General features: G+C 36.3%; 3 protein-coding genes across 3 annotated transcripts in view; all 3 read left to right on the forward strand.

Moving 5' to 3' along the window:
* Positions 1 to 2,814: 2,814 nt before the first annotated feature.
* On the forward strand, positions 2,815 to 4,848 carry LOC144434161 (galactosylceramide sulfotransferase-like). The gene has a single exon (XM_078122616.1). It carries the CDS (start codon positions 2,815 to 2,817, stop codon positions 3,952 to 3,954), a length of 1,140 nt encoding a protein of 379 aa, XP_077978742.1. The 3' UTR covers positions 3,955 to 4,848.
* An 11,212-nt stretch (positions 4,849 to 16,060) lies between these two features.
* On the forward strand, positions 16,061 to 17,062 carry LOC144434162 (galactosylceramide sulfotransferase-like). Its single transcript, XM_078122617.1, has one exon. The coding sequence runs from the start codon at positions 16,061 to 16,063 to the stop codon at positions 17,060 to 17,062; it is 1,002 nt and encodes a 333-aa protein (XP_077978743.1).
* Positions 17,063 to 22,777: 5,715 nt separating this feature from the next.
* LOC144434521 (galactosylceramide sulfotransferase-like) overlaps positions 22,778 to 26,320 on the forward strand; it is a 5,544-nt gene continuing 2,001 nt past the window's right edge. The window contains exon 1 of the mRNA XM_078122982.1: positions 22,778 to 22,964. Coding sequence (XP_077979108.1) covers positions 22,798 to 22,964 — 167 coding nt within the window. The 5' untranslated portion in view covers positions 22,778 to 22,797. The remainder of the gene's footprint in view (positions 22,965 to 26,320) is intronic.

Below are 26,320 nucleotides of genomic sequence, written 5' to 3' on the forward strand. Positions count from 1 at the left end.
TTGATACTTAGTTAATGTCTACGCAAATGCTCAGCAGTTTTTCATGTCTTTGCGCTCATAAAAGTTCGACTTTGTTCAAGCTGACTTTGGCGTGGCGCTTCTCTCTCTCTCTCTCTCTCTCTCTCTCTCTCTCTCTCTCTCTCTCTCTCTCTCTCTCTCTCTCTCTCTCTCTCTCTCTCTCTCTCTCTCTCTCTCTCTCTCTCTCTCTCTCTCTCTCTCTCTCTCTCTATGGCATGGTTATAGAGAAATGCGTGCGTGACTAGAAGTTGGAATAAAAAGTGAATCAATAGCCATACTCAATATATAGATAAAAAAAACGTTTGTTATGCAATTCAACAAAATAGATAACCATGCTTCTATGGAGTTGACTATTGAATTCATAGACTGAGATGGATTAGATCATTCGTAATGCTTTGTTTACCAGCTGTTACAACGTTGGTACATGCTGTAATGTTCCTGATTCATTGTTCGGTATGATGGTAATCGGATTTACCTAGCTCCGAACGACATTTAGCTCCGTGATCGTGCCATGGAAAGTACTAGTGTTATGGAAAAATAGTGATGGGATGTTGCGATGATTATTTTTAGAGAATTCCATAGTGTTATTTAATTTTGTTCGTTTTCCATATTAAACAGTAGATTCGTAAACATTTTGACGAAACATACACGGTAATTATTACATACAAATTCCGTCCGGTTTTGACCTAATAATATAGCACTTATCTCATCTCCTGATGGAGTTAAAGTTGGTGGAGGGTCTATGGTTAAAGTAAATGAATTAAAATTACGAGAATGGGGTTTATCAAAATATATTGCGGGCAAAATATATAAGTCAAATGTCTCAATGTTTCCATTTTTAAAACAACGTGAATTGTATTCGTTCAAATTAAATATGTAGATCAGCCATGCGTATATATAGTCTAGGCTCATATACCTTCGAACTTTCTTCCGATATATACAAGAGATCGAAGGTCGCTTTGCATATGAAAGGTGCATCGCGGACCCACCATCTTTCAGTGTACCTTTCTGGTGCAAAGCGACTTTCGGTCGCTTGTATCGGAAGAAAACCTGAAGGACGGTCTAGCAACTAGATTACCCTGTGTTGTTGCAACCTGCCAATTCCAAAGTGAACTTGTCAGAAACTTCAAATACGCTGCAACCCAACAATGATTCCCTTCAAAACTGGTATCCGTATTTTATTTTTTTATCATCTATGTATTAATGATTTGTACGCCGTGCAAATGGTTTGCCAGGACCATAGAATAGATTAGTTTCAAGTGAACTGCATCCATTATCAGAACGTCGGATCAGTAAATATGTGTAATAAAAGATAAACTGCATACGACACAATGTTCCACAATTCTGTGAGAAGTAGACGAACCATATATGAAGACTGACTGTGTAACTTCAACTTGAAGTCTGAAAGAACCTGGTTTCTCTCTGGAATAGGATTATTTTTAATTGGCCAAAGATAGCATGGCACGGAAAATGAAGTACGGTATATTCTCACCATTTTCCCTTTTAGAACGTAAGAAATATGTTTAGGGACGACGGTGACTTAACTAGCGTCTGTCGGGTTACTGGAAAACACATTTTTTTATTCGGCCCGAATAAAATGGATGAGAACAGTATTATTAAAAGGTATAGCCCACCATTACATGCCATGTTATAACTATTCAAATGCACAACTTGAATTGTTTTGGGTGTCGTTTATTGCCACACTGTGATTTATCACACTGTCACTCCCGCATCTTCGAATGGTTTGGCCCATCCAGCTGCTACAATAATTGCACGAAATGGTACATTTTCATTTCTGACGTCACATCAGCAACGTGTACGGCGAAATGCGTTGGAAAAGAGTTCATCAGTACTTCATTTGGCTGGGAGTAGTTTATGCTTTATTTTTGATGAGCTTTCAGTTACGAGAGATACGCACGTTACTATCGAAAAAAAGGAGTACATCCCACGACACACAGGAAGACGAGTGAGTACCTGAGTTGCGCACATCAGTTGTTTGCAGTGTCTATATGTGTTTACAGTGTATATTGTTCTGAAATAATTTTGATTTAATTTGTTAACGGTCCAGTACAATTAGTAATTATATGTTAACACACATCCATGAATCCGCTATACCATGTGTTAGTCTGAGTTTGTTGTTTCATATGGCTCTGTAAATAAATGTTATGAACTTCATTATGTACATACATTATGACTATTAACAATGCTATATCTATGTAACTATTGCGTATTATTTTTTGTCTCTGTCTTTATATCAAGAAAAAAATTGTTCACTATTGTCACTTTGGTCGTAAACACGGTTCTAGATTGAAGAACGCAAAATCTGAACAAAAAATACGTGTATTTCGTGTATCAAGCAGTCCTGGAATACAAATTCAAGAGAATCAAGTATTTACATGAACATGTCATAAAAACATGATAAACAAGGCAGAACATTCAATTTGTGAAATAACACATAATAGAGATGGCTTACCGTTATGGCGCATGTTGACAAGCTGTGCGATACTTGAATAGTTTATTGACCCCGCAAATTCGACAACTGTGTGGTTGGGATTCGTAGTGCGTCGCGGACAGTGCAGTAAAAGGGTCATATTGTTTTACGACGATGAGTATTGCTGAAAAATATGTTGTCGGTGATTTCGCGAGACTGTGTTTTATCTATATAACCATGATTTATGAAGTCAAAACAATAATTGTTATTGCATTATTGGTATTTATGTGACAACTTTTGCATCAAATTTCAGGAATTTCGCCGCACTGCTATGCAAAAACTACGAAGGAGGCGACTGCAAGTCAATGGCGATTGCAAATGATGATGACGACAACACGGAACAGTTACTTGCTGTCTTACAAGAATTAGTGACTAAAGCAAAACTAGCAGCTCAAAACGAAGAGTGTACAAAAATGATTTATGAAAGAACTTGTAAAGAAACCAGACGAGTGGTCTTTGTAAAGACTCACAAGACAGGGGGCACAACGGTAGCCTCAATAATAGAACGTTTTGGATTCACTCGTAATTTATCTTTCGTAGTTCCTCCAGACAGAAAATATGGACCGCACATCCTGTCGTCAACTCAGCTCTTCCATAGGAAAATGTTGGCTAAATCACCTCCAACTATAGGGGGCGCTAAATATTACGATATGCTGACGAATCATGTGCGATACAACCGATACGAAATGGACGCAGTGATACCAAATGCTGTATATATAACTATAATTAGACATCCTGTGAAACATTTCGAGTCAGCTTTCGCCTATTTTATGTGGAACCGAGTCGTGGTTCAAGAAGAGGGCGAAGTTGATGACCCGATAGTAACTTTTATGGAAAACACACCAAAATACATGAAGAAGAAGTTCTACTTTTGGTGGCAAGCACACAATGGTCAATTATTTGATCTAGGACTTTCTCCGTCGCAGACAGATGATGATATCCAAGTAGATCAAAAGCTTCGGACGTTGAATAAAGAGTTGGATTTGGTACTTATTGCAGATTATTTTGACGAATCATTGATCATACTCATGAAAGAATTGTGCTGGACGATGGAGGACATTCTTTACATTCCGAACACTATACGTAGTCGGCAGTACCGAAGGCAAATTTCGGAAGAAACAGCCGAAGAAATTCTAGAGTGGAATACTTCAGATTTCATTTTATTTCAACACTTTAACAGAACTCTTTGGCAAAAAATAGACGACTATGGACCTTGTTTTGAGGTAGACTTAAAGCTATTTCGAGAAAAACGACAAAAAGTTATGAACGAATGTGTAGAAAGTGACAGAGTGGTTAGTCGTAGAGATCCACGAGAAACGAGATACGTACTCAAAGCAAATGCTTCGGAACTCTGTAAAAATCTATGGCGTGGTGACGTCACATTTACGGAACTTTTGAGAAATAGACAGCTTAAAGGACGAATTCTTTATCCTCCAAACACGTGATTAGATATTAAAACTATTAAAATTATATTATAAATATTAAAAAATACCAGGGACTATTTAAATATAGTTATACCTGTATAAACGTGTTATTAAAACCTAGACGCACGTTATCCACGGAATGTAGAATGCCATAAATCCCATATTTATTGTGCGATCTCGTTTAACTTTACTTGCGTGTCGTATAATATACTCATGCCATCTTTGTTTGTATGTGTCCAGGCAACAATTCATGCATGCGTACAAAATGACCTGACATACATTTTGTACTTTTGTAAAACATTCTTCTAGTAACTGGATGGCGTAAATTATGTGATCAACGGTGGACATATGAAACGCTGATAGGATTACTGTATGTGGTGATTTAGCAATTACAGTGTCTGTCGGGTGACATATCCTAAAACCTGGACTGGGCTGTTTGGTTGGGCTCTAGGGCTGGACGTAGGGCTCTTGAAAAATGAAACTGGAGTAAAGCAATTCAATAAAACCATGGACGTATATTAGGCCCCTAATACATCCATGATAAAACGGACCTTACACACTACTTCTGGATGTATTTAGGGGCACGGTAAGATGTGTGAGGAGAGAACCTTAATATCTCATAATTCCATGCACTACTGCCAGGGTCGCTTTCTTTATGGCCCAAAAGCACAATCCAATGGACCAGCCCAGGTTTTAGGACATGACCTGTCGGATTGTTTTTTTTAATTTTAAGTTATCTGACTCGTCTTTTTCTATGTATTTCTTTATATTGATGTCAAGTAATGACATGGTTGACGCTAAATGCGTATTGAATAATTGCAGATGTAAAAACACGAAAGTACATTGTACTTTCAATTTGTGCAAATGTCCTGTCTGACAACCAGAGATGTACGTTGTATTACTAGTAAGTTTAAGTGAATGTTTTACGTGAAATTGCCAATTAATTTCAGAAGAAATTGAGAAATAGAAAAGAAGCAGAAAAATTAAAGAAGGCTGATTCCAACTCTGTCAATTTATAAGGCACGGAGAAACCATAGTGAGAGAAATGCAGAAATTTATAGTTTGTATGACTTGGTTGAAAAATGTTACATATCTACTAGAAAATGTCTGAAATTCCATATGGCCAATACCGAGTCTGACATGAACGGTAGAGGGGTGGGTTGAATCACAGACCCTACACGACTACGTCTATCATGGTTGAATGCTCAGCACGAAGTCGACCCCATAATGCAAATGAACTGGTATCATCAGTTTATAAATATTATGAATTGTACTGTGAATGTATTTGTATGCATGTACCAACTTGTGATGACAATGCATGTGCTCCACGTTGCATCATTCATTTCAAAGTACATGTAGCAGTTTGTGATGCGATTACAAACACTGTATCGTGTGTAATTTCAGTTGTGCTTGGGATGCATATTGTATGTGTATGTTTGTCAATTTCGGGGGGAAAAACCGCATGGACATTGATGACCATGTCTGCACCAATTAATGTCATTTCCCGGCAATCAGTGTGTTTTCTTGAAGTATTAAAGTATAACATGATATCTTTGCTTCTTACTTTTTTTTAGGTCGTGGTGGTCGTATGCTGCGCATCTTCGGTGCGCATGTCTTTTTGGATGTTTACAAACAAGGGTTTGATAATAAAATGCAAAATCATGGTTGTTCAAGCATCACGGGTAATCTTAAAACACGATATTTCATTTTTGATATGCTGTCTCTTTTTTTTCTGTCCCTCGTTACTAAATGAAGCACAGCGTTAATTCAACTGACTTACATGTACACCCCCACCCCCACCCCCACCACCACCACCACGGATTTGTTTACGTAACAAGGGACATAAAAAGAATCAAATGGTACAGGAGCACATATAAAACCAAGATAACCCTTGGGATTACATGTAATGCTTGAAAAACCATGATTGTTTTCCTGTTTGTAAACACCCATAAAAGACATGCGCGGTGCACGACACTGAACTTTAATATATTTCCATGTCTTTTTCACGACCCCCACCCCACCTCACGACCCCACCCCACCTCACTCTAGTCACATTAAAAAAATAAAAAGTCACATAAAAAGAAAAAGACATAAAATTGTGTATTTAAAAAACTACACGCCTTTTTATTTGACATTGAGAAAGTTCTACGCATTACAATTTCGAATGTACGAGGTGTGCAAGCTTAACTGCCATCCGAGAATTGTCGAAATACCGTACCGTCACATTGAAAAGTTATCACATTCTCGCAAACCAGAGCTATTATTTCTTCCGCGAACTTTGAAATAACGAGACGGTGCCGTAAAAGAGGCCGTGGTTTACGACGATGTCGGATCCATGAATAACAAATAAACTCAAACTATAACACAACAGTGGAACCGAAAAGATGATGAGTAGCAGCTAAAAAAAACGACGACGACGACGACGACGACGACGACGACGACGACGACGACGACATAATATAAACAGTTGCAGAAATTTGTATCTTTTTCGTATCAGAATCAATTAGTTATTATTTTTCTAAATGCTTCCGTCACTTTCTTAATACTGTACAATGGCAGTATATATCAAAATCAAATTATTTGAATTTAATTTTTGCGAATTTCAGGAATTTTACTTGTTTATAGCATAAATATACGAGAGTTACGAACACTTGACAGTTGCTAGGTACCATGAGGACAACACGAAATAGTTACTGCCTGGCTGGCACTCATTGGTCTCGAAGACTAAATTTGCATTTGCCATGAGTAATTACTAACTTAAACATGGTCATATGGATGAATGATTACTAATTATTTTGTGTTTTTAATTGATATTGCAACTTTATTGTGTGTGTTTACTAGAAACGGCATAGAGTGGCCAAGTCCGTTTATGTAACTCAATAACTGTATGAAACAAATTTGATTAAAACGTGCAAAAGTACCAGCTGGAAGCGATTTGTAAACAAATTGGATAAAACACAATTGATCACTTTTAATCACGTCGTCAAGTAAACAAAAGAAAATTGAATTTAAACTGTATTTACTTAGTAACCACCGTGTCACGATTAGTCTGTCGCTTGCACATGTACACACTATATGTTTGAAATATCACCACGCATAAATAATTTGATTGCTGCCAGTTGAGTTGACTAGATCTAGAATTCTTACTAAAATTAAAACTTACGGGAATCTCATTTACTAATATCTATTAATTAAAAAAATAAAGTCGAAGCAGGACGAAAAGCAGATGTTGAATTTTATAAATTTTAGATCGCCATATTTCACAGCTTTTGATTTTATATCTTTTACACATTATCTTGTTAATTATTTTACTCCATTCAAAATACGCTATTTCGCTTTCATTTTTTGTTTAAAATTTCTTTAACACAGAGAGAATACCCGGCAACCAACTTTTACATTTCATAAGTATTAAGCTTAATTGTCGGTTATTCCAATGGTTCTCTTATAATTAACTATTCTTTAAATTGGACAGTGATGTAAAAATTAATTAAGCAACAGGAATGATGAAGTACCCTTACATCGAGTGCATTCAACTTTTGACTACGAAGGTCAAAGGTTATACCAGAGTACTTGTACATGTACACGTGGCATAAAATACATTGTATGTACAGTCACTAGTAAAAAAGAGAGCTCTCTTTTATACTAGTGTGTGTGCATAATGACTGTTTGTCTGATGTGGTAATCTCCTAGAAGAGAAGACATAAAACAATTTTGGCGGTAACTGACCCATGCTAATTATGAGGTTAGTGATGTTTTGATTTATATATTAAAGAGGAGAAGAATGGATAAGATGTCTTTATTTGGTCAGAATTATATAAAGATGAACGAGAGAAAAGTAGCCAGGGAAAGAAGTGAAAAAAGTTTTATATCACCACAAAAATCAGTCAATTGATCAATAACACACACGAAATAAGGTTAATTAAACTGTGAACCAATTTTCGGTTAAAGCATGAAATACACACATGCATTATACACACTAGTACTTATTCAGGAACAAATCTGAGTTGATAACAGAGTGAGACAGAGATGGTTGAATATACACACCACAAGAGGCTTGAAAGGGACGATATAGTAGACTTGAATTATGTACATCAGATATTACGTCATAATGCCTTTCTTATATCACGTGACATCTGAATACCCGACGAGAGTTTGACCCATTACCAGACAACAAGATTCCTAATGTTTTACAGTTTTACTTAGTGGTTAGAATGATATAACATTTCAATATGAAACTGGGCCAAAACCCATAAAGTTTAACACGCTTTGACCTTTCAAATAATGTGATGACAGAACATATTAAGACTATTCTTCTTCCTGTTAATCTTCTCAAAGAAATTCGCCCGAAATTTATTATACTAAATTAGAAATATACTTAGTCTACTTCATGTCAAAACCAGAGATACATTGATTGCTCGCATCTGTTACAAACGTAATTAATGTATAGCTTGATGTTACATGTATCGTGTTACAATCAATGTAACACGATCAGAGTCAAAATCTCAAAATGCTGACCGTATAGTTTCCAATGACAAGTTTCAAAAGTTTCCTACAACTAGTACAAGTAATTCAAACCAAGCTGTTAAGCCCCCTATCTCACTTCGCATTTTCAAGCACTGATTTAGGGAATGAAATGATGATACACTGTAGTGTCCCCGGGCGTTGTATGCGGGGGGGGGGGGGGCGAGGTATACATTGAACAATTTATTATACACATATGGACTCATTAATGAATAAATTTTTTTAAATAATTTTTTCCATTAGAATAGGAACTTCGTAGTGTATTGTAATCGTTAGAATATATATACCGTGCAACGTAAACTAGATAAATTGGTAGCACACATTTTAAAGATTGCCATTGTTGCATATCTGCGCAGTAAGTGGCTCGTCAATATTTAAAAATATATAAACCAACCTTTACCTATCAACTTTTACTAGTAAATCCTTATCGTATAAACTGTTCAAGGTTACACAAAACTTAACCCAAGAAGTGTGTTTTTTTCGTTAAGTATTAAATTCAGAATACGATTCCACATTTAAACAGTTTTTTTTAAAGTTTTTGTCTACCATGATTAAAAGCTGACTTTCCGCAGTAATGAGACATCTTGGTCATCTTGCAGCAAATCTTGTTTTCATTAGAAAACAGCTGTTCGATTAACATCTCAGACCATTATTACAGATATCCTATTGGGGCTGACGTTAAATACGTCGTCAGTTGAGATTCTAAGTCAACGGACAACTAACGTAGTCAGTAATATCATATTATATGATGATCATGAATATACTATAAATATAGAATCTGCTTGACCAATTCCTCCTCTTGATCGTTACACAGATAGAGTGAAAGTTAGCCTTGACAAATCGTTTGGTTGATTCGGCTATGCACGCCCAAGTCAAGTCAAGTGAATGGTGTACAGTAAATCCATTCTCACCAGCCATAGTGCCTGAAGGAAACACCTCTTAGGGGGCCGTCTACTGTTACCGTAGAGGCCAACGAGTCGTATCAATAATTCGATCTGGACATATTTTCTCTCCCAGTAGTGTTGCAAATATGATGCTTACCAAACCATCGGCAAGATTGTTATTTTGCATTTCAATACTCTATGCAGTTTTTTGGCTGGGATTCCATGCAGGGAAATACTTCGCGGCTGAAAAGCATCTAGAAGAGGAAGGCGTGTTCTTGAAAGACCTGATAAATGACCAAAGGTGGGTGTCCATTTCCATGTCTATCAGAGTCAAGGAACACTAGTTACTACATGTAAAATTAAACATGACCTTTATAGATCCAGCATTTTGTTCATACGTATATTTTATTATACTTTGTAACTCAGCATCTCAGTCATCTATACAATGTATGATGTAGAAGTGATTTGCTTTTCATGAAGTTCATTGTAATTTGCCACTACATCAGTTCATGTTACAGAGAGAGAGAGAGAGAGAGAGAGAGAGAGAGAGAGAGAGAGAGAGAGAGAGAGAGAGAGAGAGATATTATTATATTTTAATACACCCCTTTCCTCGTTTTCCTCAACATTCACAGTCACAAGCAAGTTACACTGTAAAGTCAAGTACAAATTTGTGGGTTTGCCAACGTGTCAGTAGTAATTCGAGATTCACTGGAGGTCAAATTTGAAGTATGGCACAGTTGCACTTGCAGTGTTGATCTACAACTATTTTGTTCTTAAAAGTTAAACAGTATTTTACCTTTGGGTTAGGTATATTTCACAGGTAATAATTCTAAGGGACCGGACAGAATTTACGGCAGGGGGGGGGGGGGCCTGGGGAGAAATTATCTCTGACTTGGTTTTTTTCCTGGCCCCCCCCCCCATCCACTGTGACCAAAATTTCACAGCCCCCCCTTTCAAAAGTAAAAAAATATCCTGCCCCCTACAATAACTAAAAAGAGTACAAATTTTTTTGTTACTGTAGCACAACTGTAATATTTCTTTTGGTACTACTATTATGTTACTATTTCAGCCCAAACAACTTAGTAGTTGTAGAGGAAGTTTTTTAGAAAACAAAACAAAATAAAACATTTTGACTATACATGTAATCATACACATGTGGTATAATCTTGTTTATTTCCCAACTAGACACCATAAGTAGTCATCACTTAATACCAAGGCATTTGATGTGGTGGTTTTAACTGTCATTCACTGATACATACACAGAAACACAGACACAGAGTAAACACACATTCACATGCGTGATTTGTGAAAAACTGTAATGGGGACATTTGTTGGGAGTATCTAAGGACATCACATCACCTACATAGTGTATTCAAATATCTATTTATACTCATAACACAATAACTATCTAATGTCAGACATTTGTGGTAGTCATGAAGTGCTAGCAAACTAAGGATTTTATGCACACTTAGGTCTGAAAAATATAGCTTTCACTTTCCTACACCAAATGCATTACCAATACACATGTAAATGTAAGACATTTGTGACTTCATGAAAGTGCAAAGAAATTCAGAATGTTGTGGAATGCTTAGATGTAATCAATATGCTTTCAGTTCCAAAACCATACATATTTAAACCTATAGTGTCAGGCATTTGTGACTTCATGATGGGGACAGCAAATTCAGAATTGTATTCAATACACTGTACAGTGATCAGATGAGTATTACTCACAGTTTTCTAAACCTTCACATTAAGCTTGAAGTGCAGTGCAGGGCCGTAGCCTGACCAAATTGCCGAGGGGGACAGAACTTTGTGTTGGTGCAATCATGCATTTAAAATTTAGAAAAATGCTAATTTACATAAATTTGCTTGTAATTTACATAATACATATTTTAGCATACGCAATTATATATATGTAAGGTCAGAAAAAAATGCTGGTCAACGGGTAACCTAACCCATCACATTGAGTAAGTAGGTCGGTTTCATTTTTTCACAATGCTTGACAAGGATAAAACAAACCATATATAATGACAGCAAAATAATTCAGGTCGAGTTTAGATAGCACTTATTCAGTCATCTTGATACTATCTCATGTAATTTGTCTGCATAGCTACATTTAGGAAATGTACACAATTTATGGTTAAACAAATGGTGTAGTTCCCTCTCTTCTCAAAAAATGTTAAGCCCCATCAATTGAAACTCAAGCATTATTTTAGCCACCCCTTCTCAGGCTTCTGTCAACTACACCGTGACTACAGTGGAGATATGAAATCATATGGTACAATGATGCATTGGAAGAAGACAACTCCAAAGGTGAAAAAAAAATCGAAAATAAGACAGTGTAGGAGGCCATTTAAAGGCATAAAATATCAAACCATAGACATAATAAAATACCAGAATTGAAACAATTATGCTATGTATTACATATTATCTGAAGTGTATTTTGTTGTGGCAAAGCTGAAAGATATTATGCGGATGTGCACATGGTAAATGACTTCTCCTGAAGTTTAATTTCCTTAAAATCCCGAAAAAGAATTTCAAGACTTTCAGACTTTTGATGGTCGTAAACTTTTGTTCAATTCTTTTTAGTGCACCTTGGATATTTAATCTCAATTCATGCTTGTATGCAACATCAGAGCCAAGTAGACCACTGTATAAGATATTATATAATTTGGAATAGACTCAAATGTATATTGTTACATGTACTAGTCAGAAAATATAAAGAAATATCCTTTTAGCCATGAGTCAGTGTACAGTCACTTTAGTGAACTATCCATTGAAATCGCGCATGCTAGGAATCGCCACGACGTAAATAACGATTTTAATAGCTCTATTCAAAAAGTAGCTTTTTTTCTTTCTTTTTTCCCCCAAAATCTCAGGAGGGGCAGCTGCCCCCCTTGCCCCCCCCCCGCAGGCTACGGTACTGCAGTGTCAATGATGAATAGCCTTTGCAATACAATCCCTTTATTCATAATCTTGAATTTATATAAAGGCAAGTTTCCATGATCCAGCCAGTCTACCTGATCTAGTTTGAACAATAAGGGAGCGATCCTGGTCTTTTTGATGGCTAGACTCATTTGATTCGCTGTCACTCTCACTGTCACTGTCACTAGTACTTGATGTATACCTACCATGTAGTGTAGTTTAATCACATAAATTACAGGTCCTATGCTAGTATATTACCATATATATATATATATATATATATATATATATATATATATATATATATATATATATATATATATATATATATATATATATATATATATATATATATATATATATATATATATATATATATATATATATATATATATAGCATAGGACCTGTAATTTATGATATATATATATATATATATATACATATGTATCCTTGATGGTAATTATACACTGAACCTGTTTCCACAGTGCTAAAATGTATGTATGTATGTATGTATGTATGTATGTATGTATGTATACATATGTGTGTGTGTGTGTGTGTGTGTGTGTGTGTGTGTGTGTGTGTGTGTGTGAACAGCTTGGAGTATATAAGAGTGATTCAGGGTGTATCAAATTAATCTTGAGTAGTGTTTTTATGCTTCACTAAATAGGTACATACAAACGTACACACTTCCATGTTAATACATAAATGAAAGTGTAGACATTCAATATTAAAGGCGATATCAAGTGCTATCTCCTGCAATGCTAAACTTTCTAACATATAATTTTTTTCAATGACAAAATATTTTGCGGCCCCCCTTTCAAACCATGAGAATTTTCATGGCCCCCCCCTTCAAGCCTCCCATTTTTTTCATGGCCCCCCCAATTTCTCCCCAGGCCCCCCCCCCCTGCCGTAAATTCTGTCCGGTCCCTAAGCAAGGCCAAGACAGACTTACTCGAAACAAAAACATCGAGAAAGCGAGAGGGATTATAGATAGAACATATGGTAACACTGACACATATCATAACTGAATAAACAAACAACATTGTATACTGAAAGATTCGCCGTTGTTCTTAGGCCAGAAAAAAATTGTGTGGTTCCGATTGCGCTCAATTTTAGAATAGGTGGGGTAGGTAGAATTGGTGTGGGGGGGGGTTCCATGTGTGAGTGTCTTATTCAGGTAGTTTTGTTTTCTGTTGTTTTCAATATGGTCTCTGTGTTATTGGTTTCTTGCCATCAGATGTACAGTCATAACAGATTGGAAGAACATTTTATATTGTCATTTTAAGTTGATGTCAGTTTCCGCTTCCACTATTTCTCGCGAGACTTCACAATTTTCCCTGATTTTATTATTTTTACTCAAATATTACGTAAAAAAAGTTTAGGCAGTGAAAAACTAGGTGGGGTCGGGTAGCCGGAACCAAACAATGTTTTAGGCCTCATGTACCCCCCCCCCGCTCTGCCTCAAACATAGGGGCGTGTAATATTTCTTAAGATTGTTGTTTTCCTTGTCTACGGACTAAAACGTTTTGACTATAATCGATATATTTGTAGTAGCTGGATTATTATGATAATTGCCTAATCTAAGCAATAATACGTGGCCCTGTGTCTTCAACCACGAATCTAGTACGTGTTTGCATGTGCGTAAACAACCATGGCTCTTTCAGTCTAATAAACGTATGATAATACTTGATAGTATATATAGAAACATATTATATTATTCCAATAGTACTGGTATACAGTATTACATATATAGTAATGAGTTTAAAATGATATTCCATTTACCCGTGCACATTTTTGTCTGTATAAAGTATATATAGAAACATATAACGTTATTTCAATAGTACTAGTATACAGTAATACATATATGTATATCATTATACATGAGTTTAAAAGGATATTCCATTTACCCGTGCACATTTTTGTTGTTTGTTTGTTTGTTTGTTTGTTTGTTTGTTTGTTTGTTTGTTTGTTTGTAACATGGTTCCAGGGCTCCCTATGGTCAGGCCAAATAAAAAATTGTGTGTTTCCGATAACAACACTAACTCTAGTTTAAGCCTCCGACCCTAAACATTTATTTATTCGTTTAAAACAAAAAGATAAGAAAATCTTCTTGACCGTCATGCATGTCTGTCTTCTTTCCCCAGCGATGTCTGTATATATTTCATCAAACTATCATAGAAGGGGATATTCTGACTGACATTTCGTTTGGTTTTGGGTCGAAGCAATATTTTTCAAAACTAAACACAAAAATAAAATAAATAAATTCCCGACCTATTGCACTGCACTATACCGTACTGTGTTGTGTTGTGTTGTGTTATGTTGTGTTGTGTTGTGTTTACGAAAGATACCACACCATGTAAGTTTCATTCAGTCTCGTGAGTCTTGTAAGTAACATAAGTTTATACATATTCAATATTAAGGGTGTGAATATGACTGACATACTTTGAAAATATGTCGCCCTTCAAATCTTGCTTTTGTGCCATCTCCGGTTACAGGGGTTGCCGACATTCTCTAAGGGTCGCCGCTTGAGGCCGCTCGGTAGAAGTAACCAAATAATGATAATAATAAAGGTAGCCATAGTAAAGCCAAAGGAACAGTTAAAATTGACTTAGAACTTGAAAAAAACCACCAGCTTTCCAAATCGTTACTTCATGAGATGACACCTTGTAGGCCCTGGAAAAGATATTTTTAAAAAGTAAAAAAAAAATAAAAAAGTATTGATTAATGCAGTGCCTTTACATAAGTTCTCTGGGTGGTAGTAGTGGAAAATAGCCAATACCTTCAAAACTATCAATGTGGTGGCAGCGGTGGGATCAAGTCCTTGTCATAGATTTTGGGACAAGTGTCCTTTCCCATGTCTGACAGCATCTTAACCCATATTTTAAAAAATATTTGGACGGGGGAGAGGTTATGTTTTGGATAAAGGAAACTGAATGAGAGACACTTTTCAGCACGACGGAATCAGGAGAGTGTCAGATTTTAGGCAACAAACATGGCATGATTTTTCCCCGAACACCCCCCCCCCTTGTAATTACAGAAAGTTGCTTTCCTTATTACAGGAAGTACAACATCAATATTTCGATTTCTTATTACAGACTGCTAAATGGTGCATAGTTGTTATTATTAAGTTTGTGAAATATTGAATGTAAATTTAGAAACAATATTCTCACTTATGACTGCACTGTAGATATAGACACTTTCCCAAGAAGAGTATATAAGACCATGACACAATTGGGGAGAATCCTAGAATTGTATGTTCTGTTCTATCTCGATAGCATTTGTTCATGATACGATATATGTTAGAACATGGAATATGATAAGTAGGGTGGATTCTAGATAAACAACAGCCACAATTTAAGTAATAATGACATACATAATTAATGAAAGGGTACTGGGTACCGGGTGTGCAACGTCCCCTAAAATAGGTGAGCTTTCTCTTTATTCTCATAGTTCAATAGTGTCCTCGACAAGATATGTGAAGCTTCTATCAATGTGTATATATTTCCCATGGTGCCAAACACCAGTGTACGGCGTCTTCTAAGTAAGATTGAGATTTTTTTTCAAAATAGCGCGATGCAGGATTGTTGAAAATAACTTTTCTTGTTCCCCTAAACATAAAAGAAACTCAGCTAACTTATAAATCCACCGAGAAATCCGAATAGTTATTGTTGCCATTTGGAGTAGAACAGTTGTGCTACAACTCTTTGGGTGCTTTTCTTAACAACATTTATATTTTATCCACAGGGAGGCAAACAAAAAGAGGGAATTACTAACTGCCAATCAAAGCAGAGCTGCAATGACGTCACAAGAACCCTGTCGATCTTTAACTCGAGTTGTGTTCATAAAAACCCACAAGACCGGAAGTACGACTGCTGTATCTATCATTGAACGTTTTGGTTTCACAACGAATCTGTCCTTTGTTGTTCCTCCTGTTAGAAAATTTGCACCGCATATCCTATCTTCTAATGAATTATTCCATCGGAATATGCTAAGAAACTCACCTCCACCTTTGAATGGTGGTAAATACTACGATATGTTAACCAATCACGTGCGTTACAACCGTCCTGAAATGGAGGCTGTTGTTCCAAATGCTACCTATGTCACCATCTTACGTCATCCTGTCAAACATTTCGAATCATCATTTGCGTATTTTTACTGGGGAGAGAAAGTGAAAGATAAAAGTGGAGATTTGTTATCTACATTTCTAGAGACACCACAAACGTACATTGACGAAGGAATTTATTTTTGGTGGCAAATTCATAACGGACAACTTTTTGACCTCGGGATGCGTACTGAAGATACCAATGATGATGAAAAGGTCGATGAAAAAATCAAAACCTTAGAAAAGGAACTAGATTTAGTTCTCATTGCTGAATACTTTGACGAGTCACTATTGTTGCTAAGGAAACAACTTTGTTGGTCAATTGACGACATTTTGTATATTCCGAAAAATATCAGACCTCAAAATATGAGACAAACATTAACGAATAATACATCAGAGAAAATACTGAATTGGAACAAAGCAGACTATAAATTATACAAACATTTTAACGACACACTTTGGAAAAAAATTCATGATTACGGACCAAGTTTTGAAAAAGATTTACAAAAATTTAGAAATGAAAAAGAACGTGTTCTGGAAGAATGTGTAGACACTACAGTTGTCAAAAAGAACCAAAGAGAATCAGGCTATGCATTGAAACCTAATGCATCTGAAAAATGTGTTAATTTTTGGCGTGATGACGTCACATTTACTTCATTGTTGAAGAGCAGGCAACTAGAGGGCAAAATAGTTTAATTGAAAAATGTATGAGGACCTGGTTAATATCTATCCAATGAGGAAACGACCAGCTACAATGCTCCAGCATTGTGATATGATGACGTCATATTCTCGCGTCTGCGCCACTGCGCACATGTGACCTCAGACCATGAAACTGGGAGTCATATGCCAAAATTCAGCCTTTTCATATAAGTGTCGAGAAAATATGTAACATGCAACTTTTTACATGTAAATGAAAAGTACCATCAGTACATTATTTGTTCAGGTAACTTGGTCCTGTCGCAATTCTGGCTTTAAACGATTTAATGTCATTTTTTCGTCCTCAACAGACAATTTAAATTCTTATTTTACAGTTTGTAATGGTTTATGCTTTACAACAATTTTTGTTCACATTTTTTTTTTAGATTTCAAATCACATGCTTTTACAGGCCCACTTACTATATCTAAGTATTACTACGGACAACAAGTTTTCAACTATATACTAAACGTAGACGCAAATAAAATTATTGTTGTTCAATGTTACGTAGTAGATTTTACTACAAGTGGGTGATAGTGGTGTGACAGCTTGGTTTTTGTCATAGACTCTACACGAAATGTGCGTGTAGGCTGGATCGATAGACAACACCTATAATTACCTCAACTCTATTACATGTAACAGCTTATAGCAGCATGTCGCAATACTAGTTTTAGTTTGTGTCTGTGTTATCTTCCCGATAGCCGACTTGTGGTCATCGTGTCTTTTTTTCTTATTATGGCAAGTACAGACGTTGGAGTCTTACGCCAACTTCGTGGAAATAGTTAGCATGTACAATTGTTTGATGTTGGACTGTTGCATCGTTGTAAACCACAGCCTCTTTTACGGCACCGTCCAAAACGCACCGCGGAAGAAATAACAGCTCTTGTTTGCGGACTGTTGCGACTAACCTAGTTCTGTTAGTGTACCAAGTAATACCTGAGTTCATATCAAATTGATTACAATGTATTCAATGTATACATGAGCCCATCAGCATACACATTTTGAAATATTGTTTGTCATCTGTGTAGCTTACATTTTATTGTGAAAACAACGACCTTATGTAGTGGATGTTTGAACGGGTCATATTACATATGTTACACTGTCAAGTGTAGACTTGCACCAGCCTCTTGGAAGATCTCTTTTAAACGAAAATCAGTGATACTTTATGATATAACTAAGTTGTGTTTTACTTTGAATGGTGCTCTAAATGGCCTCCAAAGGGTGTTCATTTTTCAAAAAGCTCTTACCAATATTGTACTTTATAATTAATCTATAATGGTAATAGTTCACTCATTCTAAGAGATATCCTAAGAGATATATGTCAGAGGGGGTGGGGTGGATTGTTTTGTGGATGAATTGCAGGGGGTCAGTATTTTTAAGTACAACTCGAACAAAAAGTACGCTCCCTTAGTTGTGGTGTGAGGAGAGGAGTGGGTCTCACAGTAGTATAGGGTGAACAACGTGGCAAGAAATTGGGGATAATGTAGTGGAGTGGAGATGTTGACCTCGATCCCAAAGTTGTCTGTTGTGCGTGCATCTAGTCTTTGGGAGCCTTCAGCTCAGACATGTAGGTCCAAACATCCGAACACAACCCCACTGTGCATGCTGTGATGTAATAGTGGAACACAACAAATGCCTATCAGCAATCAGTGTGGTGGGATCTTATTACAGAAACAATCACTGTCTCTGATGGGATTTGAACCCAGGACCTCCTCACTACTAATCTTAAAAAAAATCACTGAAATATTTGAAGGAGGAGGGGGGTTCATATTCTTTAGAGAAAGGAAATGGGGGGGTGGTCACATTTTAGCACAACGGTCTAGGAGAGGGTAACATGTTATGCAACAGACCGGGCTTGATTTCCCTCCCCCCTTTGTAATTACTGATGGTTCCCTAACGACTGTCGTTGTGGCTATAGTAGAGAAGTAACTCAGCTAATCAGAATTCATGGCAATACTTGATGTACCTTAAGGTTGACTGAGGACAAGTTACTGAAAAGGTAGAAAAGTTGCAGCCACTACGGCTTTGAAATAGCGCCAGGACTCATTGTTATAATATATTGAATGTGTCTGTACGCCCACGGGGGTCACATATATGCACTGCATTAGATAGTCAGTCAAATAAAAACAAAGAATTTGTCAAACTATAATCTATAAAAACAGATTTTAGATAATAATCGTCGGACAAATGGCATGAAAAAAATCCATGTCAACATTCCACATATTGTATTTACAGTATCGCTATGGCAACATCGTGTCGACCGAATAACATACCATTAAGTCTTACTTGTCTGTGACCAAACAGCAATATTGTCCAGCAACATGACATTTACAACGTGGCATATAATGATGTAGGTCGTCCACTTTTTTGGATACGTGTCAGCTGAGACCACTAGAAGAACTGGTATACCCACTCACTTGGAAAGTTCGTCTATTGAAACTCAGACCACTAGAACAGACTATAACAGACAAAAGTGACACTATACTAATTTTGCCATAACCAATTTGCATTTCAATTTCAATATATAAACACTATAAATAGCAGTGCCAGCATTTTTCAGAAAACATTACGCCTGGTCTCTCCCAGTGAACGAAGTCTTGCATATTTACGTTGTATTTAGAATTATAATACTAGGTTTGACCTCGGGGTCATTTTCTCAACAAGTTGTCTGAGCAAAGATGGTGTCGGGGAGGGAGTAATTTACCATTAGACTAGTGCAAATGTTCGGACTTTTTTCGTTCTTTATTTGAAACAAAGAAAAAAAACACTGAACTATGTGTTTTTTTGTTAGGTGATGTGAAACAGTTGTGTGAATGCATAAAGCCACTGGGAAACTACTGTACTGGTAAAAGGGCAAACAAATTTAGGATATTTCCCTTTAAAACATTTATAAAGTCAAATTCAAAACTTGAAGAATATGACACTTATTAAAAATCATTTCAAGTCATAATAAATAAAGATCAAGTAGAAAGTGAGAAAATTTGAGGAAATCATGCAAAGTGGAGGTCAGTTACCATTTAGAGATACAAATTCATTAAATTATTTGAAAGTGTGTCTCTATTGGCTATGTTTGTGTGCAATCCAACATGTTCAGGTCAATGGAGGCACAGATTTTAGACGCAGTCCATCCAGTAAATTTCAAGGTATTTCATTTCTTATGTGTTACGTGTACAGCTACACATGCAAGTTTTTATACCACATCATGACACAATGCAACTAATGGTCTGCAATATTGAGAAGTCATTTCTAACAAAACTGTTGCTTCAAAGGTGCAGTGTTATGACTCCATGTCATATGCTTGGGATGTATCAAGAGACAAAGAGTTTATGTTATATTTGAACGTATAGTTATATCCATTGTTTATGGTTTATTGTATGCACATACATTTGTTGTATGGAAATTTAAGTACAGCAGGGTGGTTCATGATTTCAATTAGTTGTTGAAAATAAGGTGACCCCCCCCCCCTATTCACTTTGTAAAAATGATGACCCCTCCCCTTCTTTGAGTTCCAAATTGAGGTGCCCCCACCCCCGATTTACCGCCCCCCCCGCCATAAAAAAACTGATCCCCTGGCCCTCCCCCTTGTAATTGCTGAAGTTTCCCTAATTGAATTGAAATTTATTTCACCAGAACTTATACAGTTTATACAGATATTGAATAAATATATAGAAATGAAAGAGAGAAAAAAAATACAACGTCTAGGGACAAAATAAAATGTGTTTTTACGATAACCTGACTGACCCTAGTTTAGGCCGCCGGACCCTAAACATATTTTGAACATTTAAAACAAACACTGTAAAACAGAAAAATTCTTGGTCTTATTGGCCTTCATGCACGTCTTTTTCTTTCCCCAGTGATGTCTGTACATATTTCATCAAACTATCACAGAAGGGGTATTCTGACTGACATTTCGTTTGGTTTGGGTCGAAGCAATATTTAAAAAAAAAATTAAAAACAATTTTTTTTTAAAAATAACATCCCGACCTACCTACTCTTATTTTTTGAGGGCATGTTATCGGCAACACGTCATCGTTGTGTACACTTCTTTACAAATCACCCAATACAAACATGAATCTACATGTAGTCTGTACGTTAGCTGGATGAAATATAGAGAGCATGTACTAGTTAAATTTCGTAAATTTATGGGACGATGGGAAGGTTAAACTGGTTTGATCACAACTTAAGGCTACCTAGTCCAGCATATAATTAGATCGGAAAATATACAGCTGCCATAGCGTTAGTTTATATCGATTAACAAGAATATTGACGGAAAAAATGTCATTTTTTGAGCTCCAAATTGTGTCGCTTACAAAATACTGTAGCTTACAGTGAATGGAATTGCTACAATAATAGCATTCTGTCGGTGTAAGGGAATAACAAGTTTGAGTACAAACAACGACGTGTCTAATGACTACCACCATATTCCGACTTTTCAACACTGTATACGAGTCTTACGACCATATATTAAAATACTGAAGTGTTCATAAACTAATTAGCCTCACAGCATGCTGAAATTCCTGATTTTGTTTGCTAAAATACATGTTTATGGATAAAAATAACAACAATGGTACATACAACCTGAAAAGGGCCAACATCCATCATTCTACACAAGAGTGTGCAATGGATAGAAAAGATATTTGGAGAGCACATGTTTAATTGAAAATAACCCGAATTTTGAGACTGCCTTCAAAACAGACTTGTTATGTCAACTCCAAAGGTAACTTTACAAAGCCATTTCCTCGTCTGTCAATACATAAATTTTGTTATAAGTGTCACTCCAACTATACATTCATACATGTCATCCTGAATAATGATCGATAAGGTTACGCATGCAGTATATATCTCAGTCCGTCAGGCCAAATAAAAAGTATGTGTTTCAGATAACCCGACCGACCCTACTTTAAACCTCCGACCCTAAACATTTTTTAAACGAATAAAATAGAAATAATTTATAAGAAATTCGTTGTCCTTCATACAGTCACGTCTGTTTTCTTTTCCCCAACGATATCTAAATATATTTCATCAAACAGTGGGGATATTCTGACTGACATTTTGTTTGTTTTGGAGTCGAAGCAATATTTAAAAAAAAAAAAAAAAAAGCCAATTAAAAGGCTAACATAAAATTAAATAAAATCCCGACCTACCCTGCCTTATTTTCCGAGGCCATGTTATCGGAAACACACAATTATTTTTTCGCCTTAGTAAGAATCGAGGGTATAAAACTGGAAACGACATTTAAATTGAATAATTGGTGATTATTACATAACTTATCAAATTCTAAAGTTGTGAAATTTGCAAATCAATTAGACAAGTATTGTTGAAATACAAGGCTGCGTGCAACATATTGCTGATTGCTGTATGGTCAAAATCGAGTCCACGTATGCACATCAGTAAGTGGTTGGGCTATGGATTTTTTTCATGTTAATCAACTCCTTTTCTAATTACTGTTCAGGTGAGTAAATTTGTTTGATAGGTTATAAAACGTTTCCATTCGTGTTTGAACTTGTGCAATTAGCTTAATTTACTCTACTTAGGAAACAGGGTTGCTTCAATGTGCAATATTATATCAGTATGCCGGTATTATTTGTATCCCCCAAAACTTAGCTTTGTGGTATCGTCCCACCGATCCTTTGCACCCCTGTCTTCTATAATAGTATCGCCGACTTTTTTTTCGTATTGGCAGTCCTAGTATATCACTGACTTTTGCTATGATCAACGCTGTGTCCTATAATATGCTATGGCGGCCAAACCATTGATAAGGTTATTAGTCAGCACTTTAGTCGTATATGTTGTATTTTGGATAGGATTTCAAGCAGGGAGATATTTCGAAGAAGAAAACACGACGAAACTAAGCCAACTGGTCGGGAAAAACGTGTTTGATGCGGACCATCTGGATCCTTTAAGGTGTGTACGACTGCACTGTGTATCTGCTATGTGGCATTGGTCAATTTTCGACACTCTTCTTCTAACACGGAACTTAGGGTAACGAATATATCACAAACCAATATATATTATGAAAGCTACATTATAAACTCAGCATACGACATCCCCTTGTGTATCTAGTCAGACTAAGTTGATTTTATAAGGTAGGTTTCAGTCAGTAAATGACAAGTGGGATTCTTATCATAAACATACTAAGAATGTTCAGTCGGCCACCCAACTGTGAGTCACAATACTAGTTACACTGTAATCAAATCTGTATTAACTAGCTTTTTAGCCCAACTGAGCTGATAAGGTTCAGCAGTGCTATAGGCATGGCAAAGTATACGTGTCTGTGCGTCTGTGTCTGTCTGTGTCTGTATATGTCTCTGTGTGTCTGTGTGTATGCATGTAAACAACTTAAGGGAACGTTCAGTTTTTACGGCCGGGGGTGGGCGGGTGACTTCTTGTTCATGTTGTACTTAAAAATAGTGAACCCCCTTGCAATTCATCCACAAAACAAGCCAACCCCCGACATCTGTTGACAAGAAACATTCTTCTTGTTCTTGCAAAAGACACTCTCAAAGCACAATACATAGATTCTCAAAGCACAATACAGCACACTGCCTTTGTTAATTTTACTTGTTACATTTACAGTAATTTTAAGTGTATCTGGTAAATTGTCCCAAATCCATTGCTTCACATGTATAAAGCTCTTTAGACAGGAACCCTATGAGAAGTATGATTGTCTGCTCATGGACATGCAAAATATTCATGGTTTAGTAACCAAAAGTTCTAGGATATCTCTTAGATTGGGTGAACTATTACCATTATAGATTAATTCAGCTAATTATAAAGTACAATATTAGAAATGGAATTAATATAATTGTAAACCTAGGGATTTCAGTAAGTTTCAAGTAGGGAGAGAACGGGAAAAAGTAAAAGTATGGGGAGAAGTGCCTGGTATACAAGCGCGGGGGTTGGGGGTTGGGGGTTGGGGGGTTGGGAAGGGGACATGGTGAGAGCTTTTTGGAAAATGAACACCTTTTGGAGGCCATTTAGAGCACCATTCGAAGTAAAACACAACTTAGTTACATCATGCATAAAAGTATCACTAATTTTAGGGTTTCAAAAGTTTAAATCATTTCAAGTCATATTGACACAAATGATAATAAATAAAGATCAAGTAGAAAGTGAGGAAATGTGAGGAAAACATGCAAAGTGGAGGTCAGTTACCATTTAGAGATACAAATTCATTAAATATTTGAAAGTGTGTCTCTATTGGCTATGTTTGTGTGCAATTCAACATGTTCAGGTCGATAGAGGCACATATTTTAGAGTAAGTCCATCCAGTAAATTTTAAGGTATTTCATTTCTTATGTGTTATGTGTACAGCTACACATACAAGTTTGTATACCACATCATGACACAATGCAACTAATGGCCTGCAATATTGAGAAGTCATTTCTAACAAAACTGTTGCTTAAAAGGTCCAGTGTTATGACTCCATGTCATATGCTTGGGATGTATCAAGAGACAAAGAGTTTATGTTATATATGAACGTATATTTATAGCCATTGTTTATGGTTTATTGTATGCACATACATTTGTTGTATGGAAATTTAAGTACAGCAGGATGGTTCATGATTTCATTCAGTTGTCGAAAATAAGGTGAACCCCCCCTCCCTTATTCACTTATTCACCCCCCTTTCTTTGAGTCCCAAATTGAGGTGACCCTCCCCCCCCCCCGATTTACTGCCCCCACCCCCGGCCGTAAAAACTGATCGCTCCCTAAAATCAAAAACCACTAGACGGATTGCCATAATATTTTTTTAAGGGTACATTACATTGGGTGTCTAGATGGGAAATTGTCAAATCAAAATGATATTACCACAGATTTGTGATTTTGGTCAAAATACGTGGTTTGTGGTCAATAATATTAAACTCAAAAACTACTGGGCAGATCGGTCTGAAATTTGGTGGGAGCCTTCCTAGTGGTGTTTAAATTAAGAATTGTTCATGAAATGATGATCCTAAAAGTGATATGCAAATTAGGGTTAAAAATGTGTCTTTTTGGTCAAAAGTCTTTAACTCCAAAATTACCTAGCAGATTGGGCTGAAATCTGGTGGGGGTGTTTTTAGGGGTATTTAGATTAAAAATTGCTGATGATATGATGATCCCATCAGTATTATGCAAATTAGGGCTTAAAATGATTTTTTTTTCTTCAAAACTTTATAATTCCAAAACTACTGAGCAGATTGGGCTACAATTTAATGGGGATACATTTTGGGATGTGCAGATGAACATGTATTCGCGACATGATGATCTCATTGCCGATATGCAAATTAGGTCTAAAAATCTCAATTTTAGTCTAAAACATATATCTTGAAAACTACATAGTGAATTGGGCTGAATCTTTGTGGGAATGTTTCTGGAGGATTATTCTGCAGTTATTGTTCAAAACATTTTGACCAAACTGGCCATAGAACCATGAAAATGGCCTTAGCAACAGTGAAGTGATGATGTACATTACAAAGATAACAACAGGGATGGGTAGGTAAGTGAATAAAGATTTTTAAAATGTATTCAAATATGCCTAACAACAAGACCATACCCATAGCAACAGCCAAATGATAGTTTATATTGCAAAGATGAAAACTGGGAAAGGTAGGTAAATGAATAAAGATTCCAAAACTGTATGCAAATATGCCTAGTAACAAGAACAAGAACAAGAACATAGTAACAGTCAATTGATGGTGCATTGTAAAGATAACGGATTAATAGGCAAGCAAGTAAACATTATTTAAAAAATCAAGCAAATATGCCTAGCAACAATACCACGCCCATAGCAACATCCCAATACAGTTGAGCTACAATGCCATTGGTGCTATTTTCCAAAATGTGACAGTTGAAGACTTTCACATTAGATATTACATGATTGAATACTTTATTCCTTATCCCATGAACATCCGACTCACTTTTTGTACATTTGCCTTGTTGAACAGCCAAGATTTTACTTGAACCAAGGAGTACAGCTGTGACTTCAGAGGGTGTCCTTATCCCACTTTCATGATGTACTTTCATTTGTTTACATACAACTAATTATTCACTGTCACAGAGCTGACTGAGGACCACCGTGGCTTTGAAACTACTTTTAAAAGGAAGTGGTGTTCCGTTATTTTAAAAACATTGTGTCAATTTCCATGAATGAAATATATCTAATACAATCAATGTAGTTGAACTAGTGAAGAAAGGCCATCCATCCACTTGCCCGTCCGCAGCTCTATCAAGCAAATATCAATGCGACGTTCGTACTTTGCATCGGTAGGCTACCGCCGAT

Source organism: Glandiceps talaboti, chromosome 4 (genome assembly GCF_964340395.1).
Source record: "Glandiceps talaboti chromosome 4, keGlaTala1.1, whole genome shotgun sequence".
Taxonomy (NCBI): Eukaryota; Metazoa; Hemichordata; class Enteropneusta; family Spengelidae; genus Glandiceps; species Glandiceps talaboti.

Coding starts and splice junctions, on each gene's coding strand:
- LOC144434162 (XM_078122617.1), top strand. CDS start 16,061: ATGACGTCACAAGAACCCTGTCGATCTTTAACTCGAGTTGTGTTCATA.
- LOC144434161 (XM_078122616.1), top strand. CDS start 2,815: ATGGCGATTGCAAATGATGATGACGACAACACGGAACAGTTACTTGCT.